This window comes from Gymnoscopelus microlampas, assembly GCF_963454915.1.
Source record: "Gymnoscopelus microlampas genome assembly, chromosome: 11".
Taxonomy (NCBI): Eukaryota; Metazoa; Chordata; class Actinopteri; order Myctophiformes; family Myctophidae; genus Gymnoscopelus; species Gymnoscopelus microlampas.
Window position 1 is genome coordinate 26,732,657 of NC_139948.1, and position 27,488 is coordinate 26,760,144.

The 27,488-nt window shown below is 43.8% G+C and overlaps 1 protein-coding gene across 1 annotated transcript; it reads right to left on the bottom strand.

The window, feature by feature from the left end:
* Nucleotides 1–317: 317 nt before the first annotated feature.
* Nucleotides 318–20,054, bottom strand: fscn1a (fascin actin-bundling protein 1a). Its single transcript, XM_084070997.1, has 5 exons — nt 18,962–20,054; nt 7,159–7,315; nt 4,766–4,887; nt 4,276–4,443; nt 318–3,361 (listed from the first exon to the last, which is right to left on the bottom strand). The coding sequence occupies exons 1-5, from the start codon at nt 19,806–19,808 to the stop codon at nt 3,153–3,155; spliced, it is 1,503 nt and encodes a 500-aa protein (XP_083927123.1). The 5' UTR covers nt 19,809–20,054; the 3' UTR covers nt 318–3,152.
* Between the last annotated feature and the right edge of the window lie 7,434 nt (nt 20,055–27,488).

Consider the following 27,488-nt stretch of genomic DNA (forward strand, 5'->3'; position numbering starts at 1 on the left):
ATGAAAAACATTGAGTTGACCTGGTATGAAATGTTACACAGTAAAATCCTGTGTTAATTTCACTCAATTACAAATGGATAAATTAACAGTGTACCGTACACATAAAATCAGACTAGACAAAGTATGAGAAGATGACCTAGACCAAATGAAGAGATGACATGATAGAGATGTGAGAGAATGAGAAATGAAGACGAGAAACAGGTATTGAACAGAAATCAGGAGTTCATGTCTGAAATAAATTAGATGAAATACAAGTGGTCAAGAACATGAAACATGAGTTGAATAGAACAAGATCACAAAAAACAGACAATGTTGGCTGTGTTCCAAATCCCAGTTTTATTGGTCGTTGGAGTTCAGGTGAACCAATGGCACGAGAGGAAGATTAAATCACAATATCAAAAATTATACAAAATAATAATACAAAAAGGAACTTCCAGTTATACAAAGCAAAGATGCAGACTTTTTTCTAACTTTTATTTATTTTTCCTGCTGTCCATAAACTCGGAGTAAGGCACAGCCACTACCGTGTCTATCCAACGTCACTTTGTCCAAATCTTGGACTCTGCTACCTGGGAGATACAGATCTACCCAGTACAAGGACGACCTGTTACTTTTCCATCTTAATGATTTTCGACCCCAGAAAGCTTCAACGTTTCAGCAACACTGGGCTGACTTTGTGGAGTTTGATATGATCGTCTGTCATTCTAACGGGATCAAAACTGTAGTGGTTCCATATTGTTTTCTGACTGAGTGGAATGTGAATTCCAAGAGAAATGGTGGAGGTATTCATTCCAGGCCCTGGTTTATAAAAAAAGATCCATCTGAGCATACCCCCACCCCAAATTTAAACCAATGGGCAAAGATAACCTTTGCAGCTCTAAGATGCATTTGGGAGACCACACCCCCCAGCGGGTAGAGAATCAGAGCAGCCACTGTTTGAAATCACACCCTAGCATACCTAATGCTTAATGTATACTTTGATTGCGCACCGGTGTCGCAAGACGAAACATTTCGGCACGCGACAACAATGTACAACTAAGTGTAAATCAGGTTTAAAGCAGGTTGGTTGGCAGATATTCTACACACCACCGAGGTTAACATCACATATTCGACAGTCCAGTCAGACAGACAACTGTCGCCCCTCACAGAACAATTTGGCAGAACTGTACAACCACCACGTGCATTGCAGACATTTTGAAATCTGCTTCTTTTTCCTCATTCCGTTACAAGCCCCACTCCACCCCCACCGTCTACATTGATGAGTCAGGGTCAGCGGAAATCAGATTCCATCAGATCCAATTACAGACCACGTCCAACAGGAGACACGACACAAGTCAACGCTCCGCTGTGTCAGCACAGATGGACAGAGGAGGAGATTAAAGATGGTGACTAAGATTTAGGTCAATGCAGTTAGGTCACTGTTACGGTCTCTTTGTTATGGCAAACCTCTACAAGTACAGCGATGGTAACGCAGTAGACGAGATTAACAATACTTCTGACTGTTTAAGTATCGTCAAGACAGGTTTATGACATGATAATGAGATTTTCTGGTGTTTTACGAGATGTTTAATTAGAGCACCAGGTTCCAGTTTCAGAGTTGTACTTATTGTTTGACTGAGGTGATAAGAGGACAGTGTGTTGGTCCAGTATTAAGGGTTTAGGGTTTACATTAGGCCAGAGGTGAGTTTGGTAGTTCGGTAGAGGAAGGCTAAAAGCAGCTTTCAAAGAGACAATAAATCATTTCACTCCAGTTGGACCCCTATCTGTACTGTAGTGAAGCTATGTTTACCCATGCTTTCCACTGATTATGCTTGTGCCTCAGATATACAAAAAGAAATTAATATAACTGTATTTGTGTCTCTTCCAGTAAGACAGGAGTGTGCAGTAAACATACATGACCATGCCATTTTGTATTTTTTTTTACACTGTGCCCTGGACAATAGTTTTAGTTTGTGGAGGGAAAGGAGGACAAGTGTTTTACTTCCTGTGGTTTCACTTCCTACATCCTGTTTGTTCCAGGAAATCAAGACTCCCTGCCAGCCAATGACAACACAGCTAGATAATGACACAGGAAACATTGTGTACACAGGGAGTATTTTACAATTGAGATGAATTCCATTACATCATAATCTTTATCGTCGTCATCTTCGTCAGATTCACTCCAGTTATATCACATATCATCATCATCACCACACAGAGAGAGGCGAGGATGGCCTGCTCTAAACAAACATACTAGACCTGGTACGATAGAAACTGTATTTCAAAAATTCTTTAAAAAAAAGAAAAGCAAAGCAAAAAAGAAACACTTCTATAGAACCAAATCTTATAGAAAACAGTCCCACTAAACTAAAACTTCAACATAACCCTTTTTCCCCTCTAGGTCTGAACCAGTCAAGAGCAGCCCAGCTAGATCCAGTCAGCTAGAGATTCTGTCCATCAGAGAAACGGTTTTAAAAGATTAGGTCAGGTGAGAAGCAGATCTACCAGACCAGGTCAAACACCATAAATACTGCCACCATATGCTGCTCACATAGACAATACAGAGAGACCAATAGACAGGCAGAGAGAGAGAGAGAGAGAGAGAGAGAGAGAGAGAGAGAGAGAGAAAGGTGATTTAGGGGGAGGGAGTCATTTGTTAAAGAAGGGGCTCTTTAAGGTGGCTCTGCTCTGGGGAAGGGACGAGCTCTTACGGGGACGGGGGCTGAGTGAGGCGTGGGGGTGGGGCCCAATAGTAAGGCTAGGAGAGAGTGAGTGACACGTCGAGCAGCAAACCAGATTCGAGCAGGAGAAAAGTGCACAGCCCCACGGTAACTATGGCAACAAATAAAAGGTCGGCCCTGCAGAGCAGAGCTGGAGAGGGATGTGATGGAAAGGGAGGAAGAAATAGGAAGAAAGGCAGGGAAGCAGAGGAGGAGAAAAAAGGAGGAAGCCCCGCTATTACCCCCCACGCCTCTGTCTCCCTCGCTCTACTCTCTCCCTCCTCTCACGTTGCAATTCATCATCGTCATACAGGTCAAAGGTTAAGAAGGGATGGGAGTGAGAGTCAGAGTCAGACAGAGGGGGTGATGGGATACAGGTTGGGTGTATATGGACGGGTTTAGTGCTGCTCGCTTGCGCGTCCCGTCGCCATGGTTTCCTGTCTCTCTCTTCCCTCAGTACTCCCAGAGCGTGGCGGTCTCCAGGTCGTCGGCGTTGGCCTTGAGCACGCCTGCGTGGTCACCACGGAGGTACTTGCCGTCGGCAGCGTGGCGCACGGCCAGCTTGTTGTAGTCGCAGAACTCGAACAGGAAGTCGACCGGCTCGTCACTGCTGCTCACCACCGCATGCTCGTTGCCCACCATCCAGTATTTACCTGTAGAGTCTGGAGATGAGATAAGAGAGAGATAGAGAGGAGGTAGGGAGGGAGGAAGGAAGGAGAGGAGAGGAGGAGAGAATTGAAGCAAACAGGGCATGTAGAAGAGTAAGGACAGATAGGAGAAAAGGACAGGTAGTTGAAGGTAATAGTCATTAGATGAGGGAGAAGGAGGAGAGCAAAGATGATAGAGGAGGAAGAATGGTGAGTGGTTGGGGTTGGGGGGGGGTGGAGTGTGCAGATGGAGAGTGTGTGGGAGGGGTGTTTGGAAGAGGATAAAGAGATGAACATTAGGCGAGGGAGAGACAGAGAGGAGAAGAGAAGCTTTAATACATTTGTTTTGGACTTACATTACATAACTCAGAGTGAAATGAAATCTGATGAAACCACCTTCCTGGCAACCAAGTCTTATGAATGAATGAAGTGTATAATGAGTACTGCTGAGTGAAAGACTGCATGAATCCCTCATGTCGTTATGTGCCCCAGTGGAGTTCTCTCACCATGTTGTAGAAAAACAATTATAATAATCTGGCCTGTGTGTCTATTTGTATGTCTACAGTATGTATCTTGTGCAAATGATTCTGTTACTGTAAGGTCACACTGCAGGTATGAATCCGACTATAATGCTTAAAGGGTGCCATTCAACATGTTGTGGAAGTGTCCTTGTGCAAGACTGCTCATGCCTGATTTATACTTAGCTGCACCATAAATTGCACCAAAAATAGCTGATACTAACCATGATACTGACCATGCTACTGACACGATACTGACAATGATACTGACCAAATACTGGACATGATACTAACTATGATACCGACTATGATACTGACCATTATACTGACATGATACTGCCCAGATGCTGACCATGATGTGTCACATCACAGGTTGAATGTCTGAATGTCTACAGAGTAAATGTCTCTGACCTTGCAGGCTGTAGGCTCCGTCTCTGAACTGCAGGGTGAAGTAGTCGTAGGTGGAGCGGTTGGAGTCCAGTGTGCCGGTCACCTTCCTGCAGCCAATGAAGCCATGGTCCCCACGCAGCACAATGATTGGACGGTTAATCAGCTTCATGATATACTCCTCTGACTCACCTGAGGACAGGCAGAAACATATTAGTAGAAAGGTCAAAATGTAAGAGACACAAAGGCACTTATGTGACACAGTATTATTAAATCGACTTGTTCAAAGAACTGCTATACCTGTGCGTCCCATAGTGACTATGCCATATTCAGAAGTGACTCAACTTCTCCATGTATTTTCTGTCAAATTGACTGAAACCTCATCACTAACAAGGAACTATTCCAAATAAAAAAGACCCAACTTATTACTTTTCTAGCCACAACATCTCCTCTGTCATCAGCTGGAGGATGGGGGAGAATGGAGGCATGGTGATTCAGCCAAAAACTCACTGACCTGCAGAGTCGATGGTAGCTGCTAGCTGGCCGTTCTTTTTGGCAGCGACGTATTTCCCGTTAGCGGCACGCAGTGTCAGCCTGTTCCCACGCCACTCAATGTCAAAGTAGCAATTAGTTGACCTAGACAAGAGAGACACAGAGATGAGATGAGAGAGAGGTTAGAGTGATGATTTGATTTACATTGAAGTTACTTGCTGGCCCGTATGCAACAAACACGCATACACACACACACACACACACACACGCGGAGAGAGCTCACCGGTCAACCTGTCCCTTTCATCCAGGGCTTAACTAAATGTGAAGTAATTGGATAGGTAGGCTTAAGCTTAATGGACAATGCATTAGTTTCACTTGTGAACTTTGATAAAAGGTGTAGTTAAGCATCCTGTGAAATCCTCTCATGTCAAGGAGTATACTATTTCAGAACAGGGTTTTGTTCTCTGCCATTGTCCTGTGTCAGGATTCGCAACAGTCTGCACCCATTCATTATTCATTCATGCCTCACTTTCCTTTTCATAACATGGAGCACAAGAAGGTATGAAGTTACTTTCCTCAAATTGTTGCTCCACAAAAGCATATTTACAGAGAGAGAAATGGAGAGAGGACATAGATGGAAATCAAAGATAACCCCCCCCCACCAGAACGAGGGGGATGGGGGACCATGTGGTGCTGTCCATAACAGAACGAAACTGATTAACATTTCAAGAATGTGGTCCAGTTCCTCCTCTGCAACACATTCTGTGACTCTTGCTTTCCCCTGCATTAAGGAAGGGGGAGGGGGAACCAACCAGAGGAATCGGCTCCAAATTAACTGAAGAGATGCTTCCAGGAGTCATATTGGCCTTATATTGAATCTCTTGTTCCAGGCGTAGTCGGGACCCACGACCATCGTGCATGCACCCTTTGTTTACATCCGCATCTTCGTCGTGGCGACTACAGCCCTTAACAGCGCATCGTAAACGATAAGAATGCCAGCACTAGGTGTACCCTGTTTTAAAAAACCTCTGGCACTAAATGTGTTAAAGAGTTGTACAGTTATTTTCTTTTCAATGTAGTTTAGACCTCCTACAGGACCGGTATGCACTGATTGATGCAGCCTACAACTCTTACAGGATGGGTATGCACTGATGAATATAGTATATACAGTACCTCCTACTAGGTAAGCACTGATTAATTAATGCAGTTCTAGGCCTACAGGATGGGTAAACTAAGCACTGATGAAGGCTGATGGCATTTGTAGCCAGACTGAGCACAGAGAGTCAAATGAAACATAGTTTTCCTCAACTTTGCAAGATTATTTCACAGCAGTACAATACATTTCCATTTTCCCAACAATGTGTAGTATTCACTGCGTCTTGTTTTACTTTCATTTTAGAATGACAGAGAAAAGTAAATATCCGAGGGGGAAAGGATGATCTCTAAAACTTCAACTCTCTGGTAACTCACAAGTATTCATGTCTGGGGCCTCCCTCCAAGGGAGGCTTCCAGGTGCACAGGGTTAAAGGTCAGAGGTTAAGGGTTAACAGCACACACTCTAGCTTCACTGGTCATAAAAACAAACGCGACCTCCGTACAGAAACCCCCACCCACTGCCAACATGCCACAGCCATCATCTCTCTCTCACACACACACACCTTACCTCCAGGACATGTCATACTTCGTCATACGGTAATGGCAGTGTCAAAAATAGCCGACCTACAAGCTCACAACGCATCGCAGACGCAGCACGTTGTAAGCTTGTATGTCTGCTATTTTCGGTGTGCGACACCGTCGTGTGACGGAGCATAAATTTGTCTTCACACCCTGCTGACGACACACACTTCACCAAAACCCAAAGTCATTCACACACACACACACACACACACACACACACAAACTCCCCCATGTCTTGCTTGAGATCGAATCACGACAGATCTAAAGCCTGTAAGAGCTGTTTTAGTTAGTGTCCGGCTCTGCAAAGTGCACGCACATACACACACACACACACACACACACCCTGTAATCACAGTCTTAAATCAGTGTCTGGAGCACATGATCACTATTGTACCTTTCGGAAGGTGGACAACAGACCAAATGGAGCAGGTGTGGTTGTAGTGGATCTTATACTTGCGCGCAGGTATCGTGCACCAAAAACAGCAGATCTACAAGCTCACAATGCATTGCAACACACTGTGAGCTTGTAGATCAGCTATTATCAGTGTGTGACAACCAAGCGCAACTCAGGCGTAACAGATGCATATCTTACTAGGCCACTACATTGGAGAACAGACACAGACACGGGGGGGGCCTTGGGAGGACATGACTGGTTGTGTGCATGGCATGGCATGTCTTGTCTGTCTTCTTGTCTCTGCGTATGTGCATGTGTGCAAATAATTGTGTGTGTGGTCTTACTTGGTGGAGGCGGTGCACTGCAGTCCACCATTTGCAGTTAGGGTCCAGTATTTCCCGGCAGCTGTTCGGAACGCGCACTTCCTGTTTTCACGGCACATTTCCACCTGGAACACTTCCTGGTCCCCTTCCTCGTCCTGATTGGCTGACAGGTCCATACCTGGGAGGAGTCAAAACAGTTGGCGATGTGATGATTTGCCAAAAGAAATCTGGGCTAGGTCGGTCAGTAATGAGCCAAAAGTACATGTGAAGACCACAAATAGCCACGGCGGATCAGAACAGATGTGCAATAACAATCAATCAACAGTCCAGACATGGGACACACAAAGGTCCAGATGCTGACTCACAAAGCCTCTGGTCAGGATCAGACATACTAAATGAGCAACATCAGACGGCTAGGATTAAAGGAGGCTTTTGCGCGCGCACACACCCACCCACCCACCCACCCACCCACACACACACACACACACACACACACACACACACACACACACACACACACACACACACACACACACACACACACACACACACACACACACACACACACACACACACACACAGGGTTAATCCTCATGGTGGACTGTCACAAACCACAGTAGTTGTGCAGACAGCCCTTAACTAATGTCCATAACATATCATGTACAGTATATATCTGCTGCTATGCTCACACACCTTTATGTCTTACCTCAGGTACTTACCACACCTTATGTAAATATGTAGATAATATTTGTTTTTATTTATCTCTTTTCCCCCTTGCCCCCCACCCCCCCCTCTTCTCCCCTTTCTCTTATGGAAATAACAAAAACAATGGAGCTTGCACAAAAACAAATTTCAAACACGTTTTTACACCTGTAAAGTGTAAACCTGTGAAAATTGTTTCTGATCGTGACAAGCATCATCTACAATGAATATATTTGAGATCCATTTTTAATCCATAGTCTAAGTGACTGTGTGTCTCTTTACAACCAGTTTACCCTATATGTAACGAACATCAGAACAATCATTAAAACTCCATTAGCAGCACTTGAGAGCAACAATGAGGTAAACAAACACAGAATCATCAATAGGACAAATATACACTAGACACACACACATGACCTTCTAACACTACCCCCTCACATACACACACATACTTCATGCAGCACAATGCATGGTATTGTACAGTATGAGGTCATGGTCTGCTCTAGAATAGACCTATAGCCTGGAGGGTTGGAGAGTTCAGTAGTGTTGATCAGACAGAGATGGACTGAGGGATGGAGTGATGTGTAAATATGTGAAGAGGGAGGGGAGAGCGAGAGAGAAATATCCAGCTTCATGCTTTCTCATTATCTCCCTCTCGTGCATTTGTGTCTCTCTCCTTTCCTATCTCACGTTTTCCATCTCTTTCATTCTATATCTCCCCTTTCTTTCCTTTGCTCATCCATTTTTCTCTCCATCTCTTTCTTAGGCTCGGTCTCCCTATAGGAACACCCATTCAATCGTTTTTCAAAAAGGAAACTTTTTACATTTTAAGTGTGGGGTCAGCACATACTTGTGTCACGTCTAGACTCACTCAACCCAGGGCAATATAGACATACTATACGTTACATCAGTGATGTGACAATAAAGTTGCCATTAAAATGTCTTGTGCTTAGAAGGAAACAACATAAATGTTTCCCAAAGATAGACAAAGAGACATGATGAAAGTGTTGCATCTTTTTATGGGTGTGTAATCAATCAAGTCTGACCTCAAAGCTATAATATGTTATGACATAACAAGCGTTACCTAAACTGCTTGTGCCCTAAAGAATCATTGCTCTCATTTTGCATGTGAAAAAAACAGTCCTCTTCCGTTGAACGCCAACTGGAGCTCTGGCCTCCATGGACCGATTGAATTTCTGCAGAAATATGCAGGGCTACACACACAAGTGCATAATGCCCCCCCCCCCCCTCTTCTCCACACACACACACACACACACACACACACACACACACACACACACACACACACACACACACACACACACACACACACACACACACACACACACACACACACACACACACACACACACACACACACACACACACACACACACAGATGATTGAGCAGGAAAAATAACTGACCAAGATGAGAACCACATGGCAGCAATCGACCGCCTCGTGTACAAATGATTAAAAGAGAGAAAGAGCAAGAGAGGGAAGAGGGGACAGAGGGAGAGAGAAATGGGGGAACAGGGGGAGTACAGAGAGACACATGAAGAGGCAGAGAAATGGTCAACACAAATCAAACGGAATGGTAACAATGAGAGAGCAAGAGTGAGAGAGAGATAATGACTTAAATAACTGAAGAAAGAGGGCATTGGGCCAGCTGTCGTTGTGTTTCTGCTGGAGTGTTCAACTGTTTGATCCCCCCTATAAGTCATGTGTGATAGAACTACTGCTTCCTGTCTGGCTCACACTGCAGGTACAGCTTGTACAGTAGCACCTCTCAGAGACCCCATTGATAATGAGAGAGAGAGAGAGAGAGAGAGAAAGAGAGAGAGATGTAAGAGAGGGGGGGATGAGAGAGGGTGAGAGGGATGTTAGGAGAGTAATGTAGAATGGGGGTGTTCAGAAAGAGGAAGGGAGTGAAGTGTGAGCCAAAGAGAAGAAAAGTAGAGAAGAGAGAGAGGTGAACATCATGCTCTCAGTGCATGATGGAGCCACGAGGAATCATGATTGTTCTGGTGTGTCGAATAGCGACAAATACATGGACGGACGGACGGACGGACGGACGGACGTGTGCACACGCGCACACAAACTACAGTAGCAGTCAAAGTGTAAAAACTGATATATGGAACAGACACCACACAGATTTGCATCTTTGTACAGCATCACTGTAAAGTATTGTTTCCCCTGGATTCAGTGGGTGGTTCCACATGTTGAAATGGCGGGCCTGTCATTCAATCATTCGCATTTGGTTTTGTGTAGTGTTTGAGTTCAACCAAGACAAAACATTACTAAAGAGTAATACTAATGTGAAGTGTTTCACAGCTCTTGTGAACATTTTAAATCTATATTTCAACTATATATACACTTATATAACCTATTTTATACATATCTACAAAGGTGTTGTTTGAAAATAGCCGATCTACAAGCTTACAACATGTCGCGGTACGACACGTTGAGCTTATAGATGTGCAATGACATCCCCAAAATAGGGATACCCGATTGAAAGTGGTTAAAAGCAGGTTGTTCTAAAAGAAGGCCTTTACCTTCAAGTTGCTAGACAGGAGGAGGCCATTTCACGTTATAAGAAGTGGACAGATTGAGATTTGAGAGAGTGCGATATATAGCAACACCAGATCATCCATGCTGCTCCTTTCATCACAGACAAGGGGGGTGCCGTCTCCTCTTTCTCCATGTAATTATGGCACTCAAACACACACACACACACTTTGTGCTACACAGTATACTCCTGTGTTCATTTAACTGAGTGTACAAAAGGTCTCTAAATGGACACTTACGGGTAATTCTGTTCAGAGTTAAACCAACACACTGAAGATTATACTGTGTATAGAAGCGTGTACCTTGACTAGTAGTGTGACTACACAGACAAACAGTCTCCTCTCAAGGCCACAGCCTCAACCATGACTCAGAGAGGCCGAGTCCACAAGGCTGGTTGTGTGTGTGTGTGTGTGTGTGTGTGTGTGTGTGTGTGTGTGTGTGTGTGTGTGTGTGTGTGTGTGTGTGTGTGTGTGTGTGTGTGTGTGTGTGTGTGTGTGTGTGTGTGTCTGTGTGGGGGGGGGGGGGGGGGGGCACCAGTCTCCCAATTAAACTCACAGGGTTAAATGGAGGAAGGAATACATTATGATGCTACACACACACTCACAATTTATCCTTCTGCGAACCAGAGATGTGGCCCTACGCACAGAATCCTTCCCAGCCACACCAAATGCAGTGTACACACGCACACACACACACACACACACACACACACACTGTAAGCAACCACTGACCACACCAAACACTGCTATTGAACATAACCCCTCCATCTTCTCGTTCACTCCACCCACCACATTCATCCTGACAGTGGCAGGCACAGATTGTTGGCATCGGGTTCTGTGAGCCAGCAGGACTCAGGACGTAGCAGTGGACTGGGGTGAGCACAAGCGTTTATCAAGTGCAATTGTGCCCTCCTTGGTGTGTGTGTGTGTGTGTGTGTGTGTGTGTGTGTGTGTGTGTGTGTGTGTGTGTGTGTGTGTGTGTGTGTGTGTGTGTGTGTGTGTGTGTGTGTGTGTGTGTGTGTGTGTGTGTGTGTGTGTGTTATTGTTCTACAGGCCTGGCAGAGGAGGCAACCAGCTGGGCCACAAACAGAGCACCATATCATTGGCCTTTGTTCTGATCCAAACACACACATAGAGGACACAACCCACTACAACCTACCAAATGATGGCTTATACAAAATGGACAACACACACAAACTAGAGAAAAACCGGCACATGCCACAGTAATAAGACTCCCACTCTGTCGCCTCTAAGATCAGACCACCGCTACTACACTCACCCTGGACCAGTTAGAACCAGCCAAGTCACTGGGAGAACAGGAGATAACAGAAACCAGTACAGTAGTATGAAACATGAATGAAAAGGGAAAAAAACAAAAATGAAAAGGGGGAAAAAAAGACCAGCTTGTGCCAGGCTAAAACCCGTGAAAAGTAGATCTACTGTCATGATTCTTGCATCTTTCTAAACATTACAATTTCTTTGTTTACGTTTACAGTTAGATGTTGGATTGTTCATCGTTGTAAGAGTGCATGAATGTTGCCCTTTGGTCCGCTATTCTTTAGTTCTTTTCCCTTGTTTTAGTTTGCGTGAAAAATGTATTGAAGGTGTTCATTTAAATGCTTGCCGGAGGGTGAAGACTATTCACAGACACACGCTACTCTTCACTGACCGGACCTCTTACGCCCATTCAGAGTATGGGAAGGCATTGCAGACTCCCCATTGGCTTAAAGGACAGCCAAGGAGGAGAAAGTTATGAAAAAGTCACTACTAGCCAATGGTTCGAATAAAGACCAGCCTTCTTCACAAGCTGGTAAAAACATTTCGACCAAAATCAGAAATAGAAATTGCAAAAGAGATATGTTAACTTAATATAGGTAGGACAAGCAAGAGTGTCTGCAGACTCTCCACTGCTCTGCTACAGGGCGCACAGTAAAATCCTGTGTTAATCTAACTGAAAGTGTAAAAATGGACCCAAATTGACCCACAAGGAGGTTTTTACTGAGCAGCCATGGTCTTTGAAAACGTAATATTGGATTTTAAATGATTTTCATTTCACTGTATTGCAAATTCAACTATAAACAAAGTGTTCCACTGGCTAACAGAGAACATTAGGCAACACAGACAAGAGTGCAGCAGAGTGCCACTGAGATGCAGACATAATAAAATACAAGACATTAAGGATGAGAGGTGCCTCAGCACTATCTGCAGACAGCAACTCCCCAAGCACGCGGCCAGCCTACTGATGCTGAAAGGACAGACAGACAGACAGACAGACACACACACACACCCACACTGTGAAGGTTCACAAACACGCTCAAATGTCAGCAACACACTTGGTCAAGGCCATTGAATGCCATCAAGGATGCGTGAATGTGCTTGCGTACACATTTTGTACAGAGTGTGTGTGTGTGTGTGTGTGTGTGTGTGGCAAATTAACGCCCCTGAGCCACCGAAGATTAACACATACCAGCCAAGGTCAGGGTTGTGTCTAGTTAGTGGCAACTGGCAACAGAAAAATAGTCTGTGTGTGTGTGTTTCATTTCCTGCCAGTGGGTGGTGTGGCAGGCAGACAGAAAGGTGTCAGGTCTGAATCACAGCCAGACAAAATGTAGTTGCTCCTCTCACAGGGAGGCTAATTACAAAAGAACAGGCAACATTTGCAGGGACTACTCATGTAGAATTTGCTGTAACCAATGCTTATAAATCCAGTTGATGGTGCATATTTCTTTTAACAAGCTGGATATTAGGTACAGGATGTGGTCAGACAGCAACATACCACATTCAACATGCCCTCCCGTATTGACATTTTAAAATGTCATAGAGAATCTGTTTTGTAGTCACTCCTCTAGCTACAATGCATAAATCTGGCCAATACGACAGAATCAGTTTGGTCCTAAAAGGGATAAGATGTCCAGTGTGATTCTCAGGGTAAATCCCAGGGGCTCCAGGCTTCCGTCTAGATCACAATGAAAGCCTCACGCTCAGGAGCAGAGAGAAAGGATAATAAGTCACTAGGAGAAGCACTCAAGACTTGGTGGTCACACTAGTAGCCAACAGCACATGATTGACTCTCATCAACTAAAATGAGAAGACTGCACTCTGGGGTCACTCACACTCAAGACTATAGTTCAGGACAGGACACTCATCCCAGTATGGACCACTTAAAAGCCATTGCCCTCCAGGCTAACTGACTAATAATTATGTCTCAGCCCATAGGATGGGTCGTTAAACTGCCTCCAGGGGAACTGTGGCCATTACTATTGCAAGGACTATGAAAGACGATGTCACAATCAACAGATGGGGCACGGCACATAGACATGTTCTAACTAAATGGAAATGTGTCAATGAATGTGGCAAACACAAATCACAGAAAATAGCTGGAAAGTCTGCTCTGTTGCAATATGCATGCAGTGCCAGGATTTCATACATTTGGATAGAGAGGGCATGTTGATAGTGGTTCCAACAAATGATAGATAAGAGTGCAGGAGTTATGTCTTAATAAGTCTTAGGTTTTGGGACCAAGTTTTAAAGATCTTTGCAATGGTTTGTACATATTATTTGGTGCATATACTGTATACTGTATATAGTATATACCAGGGCTGGGTGATATTACTTCAAATCAATATCACGATTATTTCAAACTTTTGCCTCGATTACGATTAATGAACGATTTATACACTTTTTTACACTGCCATCATAGTTATCTGACAAGGTCTGTACAGTAAATATTACACACTACCATTGTACAAAGACGTATAACACAGGGCTTAAGTGGTTAATCAGACTAATATCTAAGAAATAAATGTAAAACATAATTAAAACAAAACAACTGCTTATTCGATTAACCGATGTGAGCAAGATTATGGCGGTTAGAGGTTCTAAATGTTGGTTTCTATATATTTTCGGTTAACTGCCTAGCCCTATACTGTATATTTATACACACACAGTATCTGACCTTTGCTGAATGTTTCAATTAAAACATTTATACCTGTTGGTATAAGGCTCTCCTAATAGACTAATCCAAAGACTTCTCAGAGATGATGTCTGGATTTCATTTCTATGACCAACAGCAAGAACATGATTATCCCAATTGGCTCTTGATGCAAGAAACAGTCGCTTTTGATTGGACAAAGAAGCCTTTTTCTGAATCCTGTATGGCTTTGCCAATGGAACCCAACCAATTTCAACCACCATCTTGGTCTGCTACGCAAATAGCCAAATCCGGAGAGAAGCTAATGGGGGCAAAATAGCCAAGCCAGCAGCTGTTGATTTAAAAACATCTGGAGCCAGTTTAATTTCCCTCAAACTTCTAAATCCACATCACAATGATTCAGTTGTTGCTGGGATAAGTCCCTCTTCAACAGATAACTTCCTGTTTATGCATAGATTCAGAAGACTAATCCTTCATTGCACTGTGAGACATTATGATTGTGTCATTATGAAATACTAGTATATAGGTCAATTTGATAAATATAATCCTCATCTAAGGATTAGAACTAGATGATTATAGTATGCGTAGGAACTCCAAATCCTATTATGAATATTGATATTCATTTCATTTTGAAATTGCACTATTGGATGATGTTACATATTAAGACATATAATGTCACATGTTGTCGCTGTCTAGCAGAAACCTTGTACATCCATATCTCATCTTTTTAAGTTTTTCATAAATGATGCCTGTTTTTATACATTGTCATATGACAGCGTCGCACAAAAGTAGCTGATCTACAACCTCATACTCTGAGCTTGTAGTCGTACATCTATCTTAGCTAGATTGAAAGTACAAAAGTCTGTCTGTGGGGTTTATGAATATTTAACCAATTAAAAGGATCAACAAAAGAAACCAATCCTTTGTCCCTTCTTCATTTTTGTTTGATGACTATGTCTCTGGTTTTGAATTGTCAAGAAGCATGTAGTACCTTGTACTCATTCACTCAATAAAACAATAACTATGAAAATAAAATAAAAACATTAACAAGAGCTTGTGACTAAATTATATTGATCCATAAAAACACAAGTGTTACAGTATGTGACGTGTCACTCGAAAAAAGTAATTATTTTCAACTGAAAAAGTGATGCAACACAGTTCTCCTGGTTGAAAGTACGCCATTTCTGTCAAGCAATCTGTCACATGACACTGTCGGCAAAGCATAAATCAGACCTCAACGCTGCAGACTCTTGCAGTGTTGAGCAGAACGTTGCCTTGACATTTCACTGAACTGTAGACAAGAACGTAATCTAATGGAGGAGAGTGGTTGATGGAGAAGCAATTCAATTTTTCCCTTTATGTATTAATAAACTGCACTTCATCATCTAATTTCAATGGATCCATTTGTTTTTGCCTTCTGAGAACCTGTAGTGGTCTCCAGGCTTTTTTCTATTTGTACACCACCTCAATTCGACCTCCATTTTGTTCCTGAGAGGCTGAGAAGGAAAAAAGAGAGGGAGAGGGGTTAGGGGGAAGCAGATCGTTGCTGGAGCCATGTACCAATAGAGAAATATTCCAATGCTGAGTAAGCGACAGTGTGAGAGATAGAACAAGCAAACAAGGGGGTGTGTGACAGGCAAACCAAGTCAAGGAAAGAATAACAGATCATAGACTCAAAATGGAAACCGCCAAAACCACACTGTATTCTCACCAAGTGTTACCCCCCCAACCAGAAACTAAATATGGAATCAGACAGTATCAATTAAACTCGTATCATTCATTATACCAGACAGCCAACAGTCAACACATTCCTTTATTTCACACTTGCCTTCTCTATCCATTCCCATGCCTTAACCACACTCATCTGCACCCAAATTCTATTCAGTAGGTCCAGGTCTGTCTGTGTTCATTTAACTGAGAATGTAAAAATTGAACCAAATGTCCTGTTCTGTAGCTCTTTCTCAGTCATACTCTACCATTACCTTTCATGTCAAAGACTTGATTGCAATTCCCACAGGATTTTAGGAACAAATCTTATTAAAAGATAATTATTTGAAGCATTTTCTGTATTATTGACAGTGAGAATAAACAATGCTTGCACCTCTTGATCTCAATGTCACTAAAAACTAAGCTTCAGGCGTCCCAAAACAAACTGATCCATCATCCAACTACTTCTCGGCCTAAAGCCCATGACCCACCTAATTCCAGCACACTTTGCCAGTCTGGGATGGCTCAGGGTAGAAGACAGGGTTAAACAAATAAAAATGGGATTGGTATTTAAGATAGTCAAAGAGACAGTGCCCTCAATACCCTCATACCTGACTAACTACTTCTCCAAAGTGAATGACACCCACTATACTAGAGGGAGCAACCACGATCTGGTTCTACCCAAATATAAAATGGGAAAGTTCTCATTCTACTACTCTGTCACCAAATTGTGGAATGCCTTGAATCTATTAAAAAAATGGGAATCCCTGGTTTCTTTGAAAACTAGCCTGAAAAACTATCTATCAGGAGACTACAAATTTCCCATAGAAAGGGGGCGTCATTCACTGCTGACGTTTTTCCCCTTTTGCCTTTTCTCCTGTACATATAGTGCTTTGTGCTATGTTGATAACAATGGAAACAGGTCCCCAGGACTTTTTTTGCGTTATCCTTTTAGCCTTAATGTCTGACTGTACCTCGTGCTGTTTACATTTCTGACTAATAAAGTATTCAATCAATCAAAAAACAGTGAGAGACAGAACAGTAGGAGAGAGGGTGTGACATGCAGCAAAGGGCTTGAGTCAGAGTCAGATTCAAGCCCACACAGGCCAGCTGCGGCATACAGTGCTGATGGTTAGGTTAGAGTTAGATGTTAAGGCATGGGAAATGTCAACATGGAAATCAGTTGAAAGTCCTCATAAGTATAAGTATAGCAGTTATTCGATGATGCGTGTCCTAATAAACAGAGACAAGTCATTTCTGTCTCTCTATTCCTCCCCCACACCCAATCTCTCCTACTTCCCTTCCATCCCTCCATACCCCTTTCATCAAAAGATAGCCAGGAGGTTGTCTGTGGACCCTGATTAAGATCTGTGCATGTGCGTGTGCGTGCGTGTGCGTGTGTGTGTGTGTGTGTGTGTGTGTGTCCAAAGACTAATCAGACAGACATCACATTACCATGACCACTGTCACTGTTAATGATCATGACCACAGACACACAGCAGCACACTGCCCTGGAGCCAGGAGATAGGGTTTGGGGCGAGAGGACATGGTGGGCTCTCAGAGGTGTGTGTGTGTGTGTGTGTGTGTGTGTGTGTGTGTGTGTGTGTGTGTGTGTGTGTGTGTGTGTGTGTGTGTGTGTGTGTGTGTGTGTGTGTGTGTGTGTGTGTGTGTGTGTATGTTTATAGGAGGATGGAGGAAACTGAGCGAGGTAGGGAAGAATGGGGTATGGTGATGGGTGGAAAACATGTCCAAAATAGAAGGGTTGAAGAAGAGAAAAGTTTGAGACTGAGGGAAAGGATGAAGGGAAGATGGAAGTATGGGAAAAGATGGAAGGGGTCAGAGGTGGAGAGATAAGTAAAGCATGAGAAAGAAGAAAACCAAGCAAGAAAGAAAGAAAAAGAGACAGACATGCTTGTATATGTGCCCACTCATTCAGCTGCTGGCCAGATGCACATGGACACAATTATCCACATCCACACACGCAAATGCCAGTGCATTAGTGACTATCATCATCAGTGGTGAACCTACTAACAGACACACCCACCTACTTGTACCATGTTTGGTATAATAGTTCATGTGCTTCCCCCTCTCATCCAGACGATTATTTGAAACATCTCAGACAACTTGTACATTGCAACATTTGCAAACCACTACATAATACCTAACCCTGACCATTATTTCCATTGCTTTTTATGCAAACCTATGGTGTTGTGTATTTGCAAGGCTGTAAACCATTTACTGTATTGATATTCACAATAGACCATTGTAGTATGCAGGCCATCTACATTCACTTGCCCTATATTTCATTGTTCACTGTGTGGGCAACATGTAGGCCCTATATGCGGTGCGTGTGTGTAGGCCGTCAATGTATGGAATTGTGTCTTTTGTTGCCATGCATGCCGTCCATGTTCTGCTGGATGTGTGGAGGCTGCAGGGGGGCTGCAGACTGACATTCCATCACGTTAACCCTTTATCTGCCAGGGGCTCTGACAAGACACACACACAGTCCCACACACACACAGACACACACAGTCCCACACACACACACACACACACACACACACACACACACACACACACACACACACACACACACACACACACACACACACACACGTCACCTAGTCCAGTGGTTCTCAACCTTTTCAGGCCACAACCCCCCAAAATAATCATATTTGAGTTGAGGCATTACGTTCAGTTTGACTCGGTTCCACATAGCAGATCTACAAGCACACAACCATTACTTTAGATGCAGTAATGGTAATTTTCTCCTTTTTTTTGTCTTAAAAGTCCTTAAATTGTCACTTCATTGTCATCTGGGGACCCCCCAAAATCATGTGGGGACCCCACAGGTTGAGAACCCCTGACCTAGTCACCATTCACACACAAGCTCACTTTGACTTGACCCACAGCCTACCTTGCCGGGTGGAGACGTTCCTCTCGTTGGCCGCGGTGAGGACCACCTGCGGGTGGCTCTGCTCCAGCACGAACAGCTCATCCTTGCCGACGCGCGCGCTCTTCCCGGACTTCATGGTGCCAGAGGGCCCGGAGGGCGCCAGGTACCGGCCAGAGCAGTCTCTGAACGCCACCTTGCCGGAGCGGAACTCCAGCGTGTAGCCCGTGCTCTTGTCCGTCTTGGCGACCAGGCCGCCGTCGTTCTGCAGGAAGCGGTTGTCGGAGGTCTGCAGGTGGTAGCGCTGCTCGCGGAACACCAGGGTGATCATGGAGTCCACCCCCCACGGGACGTCCCGGTCGATGGCGATCTCGTCCACCTTGGAGCTCAGGTGCGCGTAGCGCTTGCGCGTCATGCTGAAGATGTTGACCTGCGGGTGCATGGCGATGTGCACGCTCCACTTCTCCGCCACGCCGGCGGTCTGGGCGAAGCAGATGATCCGGTCCTCGGTGCCGCCCAGGTACCGGCCGTGCGGCTCGGACTGCAGCGACCACCGGCCGTCATCGTGGGCCGTGATGATGAAGCGGCACTCCGGCGCGGGGGTCTCACTCTCTCCGGTGACGTTGCCGTCCTTGTCGGCGGCGATGTACCGGCCCAGATGTGACTTGAGGCAGAACACGTTGCCGTTGGTCTCGTCGCCGCTCTGCTCCAGGGTCCAGATCTGCTTCTTCTTCATGCTGATGGCGGAGGCGTTGATCTTGAAGCCGAACGTCTCTGCCGTGAGGTATTTGTTCCCACAGTTGATGAGACCGAACTGGATCTGCAGCATGTCGCTGGTTCCGTTAGTGGCGCCGTTACCGTTAGTCGACATGGTTCTGCTCTGTAGCCTGCGTCTCCTGGACCGGGTCTGACGGGTTCTGCACACACACACCACACACACACACTGTGAGCTCTGCTCTGGCGCTGCTGAAAGGGTGGGATGCTCTGCCTCGCGTGCTTCTCTTTGTTTGGGGCAGTGTGTGTGTGTGCCTATGTGTGTGACTGTGTGTATATGTCTATGTGTCTGTGAGTGGGAGTGTGAGAGCGCGCGCCGCCTGTCCTCGGTGTTCTCTCTCACAGCGCGAGCCCGCCGCCACAGCTGCAGTCTATATACCGATCAGTGACGTTGCATTCAGACCACACCTCCATAATCGACAGTTAGTTAGTGGTAGAAGTCAAACTAACATTATGCAGTCAAAGGGTAGAACCCCAAAGAGACAATATTTTGTAGTTGTTTTTATACAATCTAACGCTATACTCTTGTTTGCACTCTCCTCTCCTCTCCTCTCTTCTTCTTCTTCTTCTTCTTCTCCTCTCCTCTCCTCTCCCCGCCACCACCCCCTCTTCTGAGCTTTCTGAAAACAACAAAAATGATGGAGCTTGCACAAAAACTGATGTCACCCACTTCTTTACACCTGTAAACCTGTGGTGTGAAAATAAGTTGATTCTGATACTGATTCATCTCCTCTCCTCTCCCCTCCCATCATCTCCCCTCCCCTCATCTCCTCTCCCATCCCCTCATCTCCTCTCCTCTCCCATCCCCTCATCTCCTCTCCTCTCCCATCCCCTCATCTCCTCTCCTCTCCCCTCCCATCATCTCCCCTCCCCTCATCTCCCACCCCTCCTCTGCTATTCCTGATTTGACAAAACTAGGAGAAATACTGCTGACTTGCCCAGGAGGAGCAGATCTGAGAGGAGAGTCAAGTTGAAGAGAGGAGAGCTAGCAACACAGGGAGAGTGGAGAGAAGTGGAATCCTCCAACCATGATAACCCTCTCATGTTGCATGAGTCCACACTCACATTCAGCAACCGATAGCATCTAATGCCCCCCCCCCCCTCTACACTGATCATCAGATAGACTCCGCATTCAAATCATGAGGATGGTGGTGTGTGTGTGTGTGTGTGTGTGTGTGTGTGTGTGTGTGTGTGTGTGTGTGTGTGTGTGTGTGTGTGTGTGTGTGTGTGTGTGTGTGTGTGTGTGTGTGTGTGTGTGTGTGTGTGTGTGTGTGTGTGTGTGCGCATACAAAGCTCTATTCATGGAGTAAGTACACACATCAGAGGGCAGGAAAGGCTCATCTCTATAAACAAAGAGCCCAAACAGATCACAGTGGCATCTTCTGACCATGCATATACACACAAATGCACATGTGCACGCTTGCACAAACACACACACACACACACACACACACACACACACACACACACACACACACACACACACACACACACACACACACACACACACACACACACACACACACACACATACACACACACTTGCCTGTGCGAGCATGCATTTTATGCAAATAAAGAGCGTGGTCATCATCATCACTCATGAAGTTTAACATTTATATTTGACTATAGTACAAAAATGCAAACACACACACACAAGGGATTCATTCATATCAAATAGTGGTGTGGTTCACACACGCACGCACACAAGCTCTCGCACACACACACACACACACAAAGTCTTTATAGATAAGAATAAAAGCCTTCATGTCAAATTACTTCTATTTATATACTGTATATAGAACAAAACAGAATCTGTCTTCTTAATATGTATGAATTAGACTTCAATTTGTCTTCTATTTACTTCATTGTATGTTAGTTGGATAATAGCCTGTGATGAATAACACATTTCAGAGTCATTTCACAATGAAGTTAAGCTAATTTAACTTGATCTCTCTCTGTCTCTCTCTCTGTCTCTAACTTTCTCTCCCTTACATTTTCCCTGTTTAGTTGTTACTTTGAACAGTTTAGAGCTTGTAATTAAGGTGTAATCAACAGACTGATATTCTGCCACGCATTTCCTTGCTCTATAGGGATAAATAATCCCAGAGTCTGCATTCAAACGTGAAATTAAAACAAATCTAAAAACATAAATAGCCTATTCTATATTCTGTTATCAAATGAATAAAAAATACATAAAAGTTGAGAAACATAAGACCAGTTTAAAGAATGATTCAAAGCAGGATTTCATTTGTACTTCAAACACATGGTTAATCTATGCTCTATTCTCTGACCAACTGTTGTAATGTCTCTCCTCCTGTTTGATTCACAGACTAGTACACAAAGAATCGAAGAAATAGCTGATCTACAAGCTCACAACGTGTCCACTTTGTGAGCTTGTAGATGGGCTATTTTCGGTGCGCAAACTGTCATACAACAAACTTTTGACTCCTTCAATACGTTCAAGAACACTTCTATTAAACTGGATTATTGTGAATATATAACAGATGATAAGATGATAAGATGTTTATTGTCAACGGAATTCCGCTTAATGCATCAACTTAAAATTAAAAAAATATCAAGAATGTATAGAGTTAGTATTTTTTTAAATATATGTATTAAAACATAATTCAGAAAGAAAACTACAGATCTTCAAGGGTTTATTAGAAGGAGCATTCTGACAAATTGACACATTTTTCAACACACTATTTAATTAACATAATGCATGTTTAACCCTGGTCTCCCATATGGCAAACAAAGTGCCAGCCAAAGTCCCCCTTGGCCAAGGGAAATATTAGGCTTCTGCTCTACAGGCAGCACTGCTCTGTCTGTCACATTTACCCCCTTTGACCCCTGCACATTTTGCATCCAAATTTATGACCCTGAATTATTTAAAGTAATACAATTTCATGGAGAAAAAGAGATTAAACAGCATTTCAGAAATCTCAGTGGAAATGAATCAAACGGATCCGCAACAAAATAGGAGGGTTAAAAAGGAAACTTGGGGGAAAAACATCTATTTAAGCTGCACTATGTCACTTTTTGACTCAAGTTCAAGTTCAAGTTTTATTAGAAAACATCATTGCATAACAGTATGAATTATGATGTTTCTTACAATTCAAGAGGACCGCTCCATTAAGAAAACAAAAAACAAATCATCAAACATCAAAACACATCAAACAATAAAAAAGTTCCTAGTACTTCTGGTAAAGCTTACGCTCTTGGGAGGAGCGACATTTGCATGTTTTTTCTTAACCCCAAATGTTGAGAATGTTATTTCGATAGCATGATGTTTAAACAGATGCCAGGTGTGATGTTCTTTACCTGGTATCCTAGTTTCTTACATTGTTCTCTTTGCGCTCTACTTATGTGACTATTTACCTTGTTGTTTAATGTCTAGGATTCATGCTTACTCTGATCTCGTGCTTGTAAGTCGCTCTGGATAAGAGCATCAACTAAATGCCTACAGTACATTGTAAATCGCATTGTCTTGTAAACTTTAAACAATATCTGGCGTCAATAACAGAACAAAAACACAACACAGGGAAGCATTTCTGAAATTGGGTGAAAGTTCAGGATATAAATCAGACAGACCTTTTACAAATTTTACCTATCCCTTTAAACTAATCTTAATAGATTGAAAAGTATGCACGTGTAATATAGTGACCAGGGCCAACAGACCTGTTAGGCTGAATTGCTCTTTTAAATGGGATTTTCCTGGGATTGACTGATATGTAATTTTGCCATCACATCTAATATGGTCCTCATTAGCATCATCATCATCATCAGGAGGCATGTGAAAATACTGTCAGTGATGGAATAGGCCTACATTTCCCATGCTGTGAGCTAACATTGATGCATGTCATTTCCAATTCATGCACCCTGTGAAAAAGCGCTTGAGCAAGACTACCTTTACCAGGTAGAGGTAGAGTCTACCTGTTCATTCACTGTAAGTTATTTAAGTGCGTGAGTACATTGTATATTGTAAACTTGTAGTAAGCATGGAACGCAGTCACCCTGTTGTTGGTAATTCCACCATTCCTGTGGTTAATTTGTTAAGAAGTTGCCAATAGCTATAGCTATAGCAATAGCTAGAAAGTGAGCAGGGGTGTAGTGGGGATTTCTTCACTGCGCGCGTGCTAGGTTAATGATGTCGCGCATACGTAAGCAAACATGTATAAACTGCTCCCGCATGCCCTCCCCCTCCACTACACCCCTGCAATGGATATCATCAACAGTTCCATGTCAACCAAACCAGTGAGATCAGAATGAACACAGTCACCACCCCTATCTGGTCCCCCCCTAGTATCCACAGTCAGTGACCAATGAAAGGTTGTATGTGTGTGTGTGTGTGTGTGTGTGTGTGTGTGTGTGTGTGCGTGTGTGTGTGTGTGTGTGTGCACGCAGACATTCCTCTATTTTTCGTTGTCCTTCTATCTCTCCTTCCAGATGGGTGCCTCCATTGTTACAACTGAAAGTTCATTTGCGCTCCGAGGGAGATGCTCTGTCATGCCCCACACACACGCGCACGCACGCACGCACGCACGCACACACACACGCACACACACACACACACACACACACACACACACACACACACACACACACACACACACACACAGTCACACACAAGCTTGCCCATGTACAGTAGCACACACTGCTGATACTGTTGATAACACTCTCTTTCGCATTCTCTCTCTTTCACACTGTCTTTATCTGTTCTCTCTCTCTCCTTCCTCTCTTTTTGTGATTATGCGTCCCTTGATGAGAGTTTCACTGATTTGTGATGAGATTACTAGTGATTGGTGATTACACCACACGTCATCCATCAACACTTGCATCCGAACTCCCCCCCACACACACACACACACAGGCCTCTGGGGAGAACGGCCTTGCATGACTAGGCTAGCACATTGCAAGTCAAGGTCTGTACATTTGTTCATGCGTGCGTGAGAGACAGAGAAGAGTGAGAGGTGGTGAGAGAGAGAGAAAGAGACAAGGAAAAGAGAGGTAGAGAAAAAAAGGGGTATGAAATGAAAAAGAGATGGATGGAAGCCATCATTATTCATACGCTGAGCTCAGAGGATACTAGTTGCTATGGAGACATGGCTCAAATATGCCAGTTGATGAAGAGCAGGCGGTCTGCTGCAGCAAATACACACACACACACACACACACACACACACACACACACACACACACACACACACACACACACACACACACACACACACACACACACACACACACACACACACACACACACACACACACACACACACACACACACACACACATTCCCGGTGACACACTGACACACATGCTGCACTCGCACATCCAACACCTGCAGACGGCGTGGCACTGCAGACTGCAGCACTGCGTCAGAAGACACAGAGCCGTCCAATCATCATCCTCTCAGAACACACACCTCTCACCTCAAACCAATCATAACCTCCCCTCCACCGCTGCATTACAAAGACCACCAATCACAGCGCTTTGTTCCATAAGTGTCTGGAAATTGTTTCCTGATAAGGAGCATCCATAGATTTAGGAGTGGCCTGGTGTTGAATTCAGTTATGAGTGTCTCCCTGTCCCTGGCTGCAGCTGTGGTGGAATAATTGATATTGTGGTCAACTTTTAGTTATGCTTCAGAAATTGACTGGAATATTACAGTTGCCAATAAAGTTGGCCTTCTAAAAGTGAGGAAAGACAGAGACTGGAGACGAATTGGGCACATGATCAGTAGACAGAGGGTGGGAGGACAAAAGAGAGAGTGGTGTCAGCATTAAAGGAGAACAGAGAGAGAGAGAGAGAGAAAGAGAAACTGATGAGTGCATTCATTTCTCCTCTGACCTATATTCTTAAGTCTGTCTGTCATGTTCACTGCAGCTACATGGCAAGCTGGTGCAATCTGCAGAAATTATTATGTGTGGACATTTGAGCACTGTGTGCGTGTATGAGAGCGTGCAAGCGTACATGCAGCACACAGGCTTGCGGGCAGGCCGTGTGCACAGAGTTGGCAGGGGGATATCACAGCCACATAACATTGTGAACGTTGGTTTTAAATCCCAAATGGATTCAGCCCTGTCCTTTTTTGACTGAAATAATTTCTGTCCACCTGCACTTAGTGAAACATTTTCTGGATGTGACGGGGCCCACATCTTGATAAAAATGTCCTATTTATTGCATGTAAAATAATGTTAAGCCTATTATCATTTTTATAAAAAAGAGAAGCTTGTGTTGGCAATTGGTAAGTGTACATTCACATTAGATTGGTCAATTGAGGGCACTATACTACTTGAATCCCAATATCCCTATTCTGGGGGGAACATCTGTGGTTAATGCTTGTGAACTGGAGATAGATTACAGGTAAGGTCACAATAAGGTCAATCTGTGCATGATCTTGACGACAGAGCAAATGGATTACCTCCGGACACATAGGTATCAAACAAAAGAAACACATCTGGACAAAATGTGATTTCAATACAAGGAAATAATAGTTATAAATACCCCAGTTAGCAAGTAGAAAGGTTACTTATGTAATACTGTAAAACTAAACTGTAAGACCTCGTATTCAGCGGGCTGAAAAGTCATTCCTTTATTCCTTGTAGTGTCTGAATATAGAGGATAACAAATGTAATTAACTTTGAGATTGCAGGTCGGCTATTTTTGGCTTTTTAGTATACAGCAAAAACAGGAGGGGGCCTAGTATAGAGCCCTGGGGGACTCCAGTCAACTAACTATATATAGTTTAAGTGGTTAAACATCTATGCAAGGACCAAGCAGTGAAATTTGTTCAAAATGGTTTATAGCTTTACATTCATTCCAATGACCACTGATGGGAGAGTGATCTCCATTGACCTAGCAAGTGGGGTATTGATCGCTGGTTGCAAAAGCTTTTCCAATTGATTGTATTGATTCAATTTCAAGATGGCAAATGTCCTGAAACAAACGACCTCAATCCCAGCACTCATGCCTCTTGTGTGCGTGCGTGCGTGCGTGCGTGCGTGCGTGCGTGTGTGTGTGTCTTTCTGTGTCTGTCTGTCTGTCTCTGTCCATCTGCCAGTTTCTCTGTTTGTCTCACCTGTGGCCAGTTGTTCAGACAGCACTTCCTCACAAACAGAAGCAGACACAGGATGTTAGGACAAGGTTGGGAGACATCCGAGGAAATGCAAGGGGCAACACGCTTATACACGTGCTCACATACAAAGAACAGTACAGTACAAGGGATACGCTTATACTTATTTCAAACTTATTTTACCTTGAAATGAGTGTAACTTTTAGTTAATGTTAGTTAAGCATTTGTGTGTAATGTTTATTATGCATGCAGTATTAATTTCGGTGAGGTGATCGTAGCTGGTTGGTTATCTGAAAACTAGGAAATTGGCTTCAATATGGATATCGGACTTCATGTGACCAGACTTCATGTGACCAGCCTATGACGTATCTTTGACATATGCATACGGTTTCAGTGTGATCACAGCCCCAATGACTTCCATCACAAAATGAAAGTTGAATATTTAAAAAAGCATATATAAAACAAAAATTAGTGGAGATACTTCTGTAGCCTATTGGCAGTGTGCATACACAGTTTGGTGCTGCTGATCAGTCCAGTGGTTTGCAAGATTAGCTCCATACAGTCAGTCACAAACAAACCCTGACATAGATGGCTAGCCTCTTGCAGAGCCACACGTAATAATGCACACCCATCTGGTCAATAAACAAATGAAACACACAAATGTGTGACTACTAACAAAAGTCACAAATGTGTGTTTCCTGG